We start from the raw sequence: 3,417 nt of genomic DNA, 5'->3' as shown, positions 1-3,417 counted from the left end.
ATAGCATATTTGTTGGAAGGGTTTCAACAACACGGGGATAGAAAAAAAAGCATGAGGGTGTTTTGGAACATGGGTGCATATGCTCCCTATATTTCGAAATGCATCTTACATATGTTTTAAATTTCAAAAAAATTAAAACAAAAAATTGGTACATACATGTTCACGTGCTACGCGCTCACAAAGTCGTTTCATAAAAAATCGACTTATCATGTGACGTGTGTAAAAAAGATAAAATTTAGTGCTAAAAATAATGCTTTTCACATGATAAAGTTTCTCCTTTTTACATAGACCACAAAAAATATTGTTTTTTCGTGAAACTTGACGAATGCACGTACATAATGAAGATGTACATGTAGAATTTTTTATCCAAATTTTTCGACATTTCAAAATATACTTTTTTGGTAGAGGGAGCATACGCACCCGGGAGCCGAATTGAATTTCCGAAAAAAGCATAAACTACATAGGCTACTTAAACAAACATAATTGAAAACACAAGAATGTATGATAGAAATTGTTTGATTGCATCACTTGCAAAGCACATTGATTTTGGTCAGTATTAGGTGTGCACCATATTTATCACAAATTCATGTGGTTTTGATCAATGGAAAATTTTCTAATAAATTTCATCCTTTCAAAAAAATTCTTCAGGATACAAAATCAAGCAACCTTAATTCATAAGAACTTTGTTATGAGAATTCAGATACCCTAACTTTTTTTTGTACAGTCCTTTGAATCAAGGAGGCCATAAAACAGCACAAACATTGGTAAAGTAAGGTGTACGTGCTATTATCAAACAAATGATTGACTAGCCAAGGTAAATTCTCGAATGATGTATATGACAGATCGTTTCAGAATAGAAAACATCATTCTATCCTTCCTGGTCAGAAAAATCAAAAGAGAGTAAAAAGGACCAGACACATCATTTGCAATTGAAAAGCATGAGCCTATATCATGCATTTCTGCTTTGTGGTCAGAAAAGATAACCAAGGGACCTCCTTTTGGATAGCCACACAGCACAAGGTCCTTGATGCACAATCACCTAGCTAATTAATAAAGCAAGCTTGAGCAGCCCCTCCTCTTCAGCTAGCTCAATTATAACACCACTAGCAGCTTCAACACCCAGCTTTCCTCACCACTCTTTCCTCTCACACTCTACGCACACAAAACACACCATCATCAACAACCTCGCGGATGGAGAAGTGCAGATCGGTGCCGCGCGAGCACTCGTCGGCGTACTACGGGTGCGGCGGCGGGTATGACTACGAGGACGTGGGCCGCGGCGGGGCGGCGGTCAAGTCGTACAGCTTCAACGGGCCCAGCGCCGGCGAGGACCCGGAGGAGAAGCGGCGCCGGCGGGTGGCGTCGTACAACGTGTTCGCGTCGCAGGCCAGGCTCAAGTCATCCGTCCGCGGCAGCTTCAAGTGGCTCAAGTCCAAGCTCTCCGACGTCCGCTACGGTGGCCTCTGAACTCAATTCCCAACCTCTCCAATCTTCTATGGGCCATCTCTCTATATACTATGCATATGCATGAAGTGTATGTGTGTGTGTACTACTGGTGCTGCTATACGTGCAGGCATGGCATAGTTGCTGCATATATATGTGTGTGTACTGTTTACATGCCATATTTATGCATGTATGGACTACTAGGTGTGTGTTTGCTGCATGGTTAACTGTTAGATCCATCGGTGTACTATGAGTTTTTGGTTGCCTTGTGAGAAAGCAAGAATGGTGGTTGTACTGTACCCTGCTGAATTTGCATGCTTAAATTGCAGATCAAGTTGTATCAAGTCATGTTCTCTTACCCGCAAAAAAAAAAAGAAGTCATGTTCTCTGTTTTCTCTCTACAAAGAAATGTTCTCTGTATCTATTCCTATTTCCTGTTTCTATTTACGCGCCATTTTTTTTCGTGGTTGCATGTATCAGCTACTTCTATTTGTGATCTTAAGTTTCTGCATGAATAACTAATAGATCGTTTTATTCATATTTTACTTGTGGGGAGAGAAAAAAACAGAGGTTACTAATCAAAATTAATGTTCTAGGGGAACTGTGGTTGTATGCTGCTTAGTTTGGAAATTCAAGTTACACAAAGCCATGTTTCCTGTTCCCCATTTCTCCCTTTTCTCTGCCTGTATAGTATTTTGATTTGGATGGAGAATTTTTGTGGTTGGACTTGGAAACGCTGTCCTGGATTAGTTATGGATGGTTTCTCCTGATTGTTTCACGGCCTTCAGTTTGGCACCAGAAATTGCAGACCACATCAACCGCTAGCAACAGTGTTGTTGATAACAGTAGTACTAGTTGAAAGCCCTCATCACGCAATTTAATTCCCCAACACTGATCTTTCAAATGGCGCAAGTCTCCAAGCTCTCTGACGTCAGCTACTGTGGCCTATGAACTCTGCTCTCAACCTCCAATCCTGCATGAACCTCTCCCACATACAACGTTGACCAACGGGGGAATGATCCCTCCCTTGGCTATACGTTGTTAGCTAGAAATGAGACTCTCCCCGCGGATGGACGCTAGGATGATAACCCGATTAAAGTTCGCCCCTCCCGCGAAATTACCGCGTGATGGGGATTCGAACCCGGGTGGGCTGGCTGCGCACTCGCCTTGCCTTGCCACTGAGCTGGAACTCAGTTCTCAACCTCTCCCACATACATGACATATATTCATGTGCATGAAGAAGTGTGTGCGTGTGGTACCTGTTTAAATGCCATATTTATGCAACTGCGTGTACGAACTACTAGTGTGTATGTGTGTGTGATCTTAAGCTGCTGCATGGTTAACTGTTAGATTTGTGGGTTGATGTGTTTTTTGTTGCCTTGTGCGAAATTGAGAACGGTGGTTGTACCTTTTCCTGCTTAAATTGCAGATCAAGCTGAATCAAGCCATGTATTCTGTTTTTTCTCTACAAAATTGTCTTCTGTTTATTGAATATTTTTTCTTGGAGTGGAGAATTTCACTATTTACGTGCCATAGTTAAGCTTGGGGCTGGATGTATGAAATAATGTTGCATTTTTTAAGTACAGTGGTTGCTGGTTAGTGGTCAAAATCACTGTGACTTTATCCTGCTCGCTTTGCAAATTGAAGTTAAATACAGTCATGTTTCTTGTTCTCTGTTCTCCTTTTTCTTTTCCTGTATACTTTGATTTGGAGTGGAGAATTTTTATGGTTGGAACGCTGTCCTTGGTTAGTTATGGATGGTTTATGTTTGTAGCCTTCGGTTTAGCACCACAAGTTGCAGGGTCAGCCCATCAATAGCCAGCAACAGTGTTGTTAACATGATAATAGTACTCCCACCATTTCAAATTAGTTGTCGCTGATTTGGATGTATCTAGGGTGTGCTTGTGTACTACTTACTACTGTTATAGTGTTATATGTGCTTGGCAAAGTTACTGCATTTAAGTGTCTACCTGC

The 3,417-nt window shown here is 41.3% G+C and overlaps 1 protein-coding gene across 1 annotated transcript; it reads left to right on the top strand.

The window, feature by feature from the left end:
• Positions 1-1,071: 1,071 nt before the first annotated feature.
• Positions 1,072-1,787, top strand: LOC124684683. The gene has a single exon (XM_047218954.1). The coding sequence runs from the start codon at positions 1,192-1,194 to the stop codon at positions 1,465-1,467; it is 276 nt and encodes a 91-aa protein (XP_047074910.1). The 5' UTR covers positions 1,072-1,191; the 3' UTR covers positions 1,468-1,787.
• The last annotated feature ends 1,630 nt before the right edge of the window (positions 1,788-3,417 follow it).

This window comes from Lolium rigidum, chromosome 1 (genome assembly GCF_022539505.1).
Source record: "Lolium rigidum isolate FL_2022 chromosome 1, APGP_CSIRO_Lrig_0.1, whole genome shotgun sequence".
Lineage (NCBI taxonomy): Eukaryota > Viridiplantae > Streptophyta > Magnoliopsida > Poales > Poaceae > Lolium > Lolium rigidum.
The sequence above is the reverse complement of the archived record's forward strand: the minus strand, read 5'-3'. Positions and strand labels throughout refer to the sequence as shown.

Excerpts from the sequence above, each read along its gene's own strand:
- LOC124684683 (XM_047218954.1), top strand. The coding sequence starts at position 1,192 with ATGGAGAAGTGCAGATCGGTGCCGCGCGAGCACTCGTCGGCGTACTAC.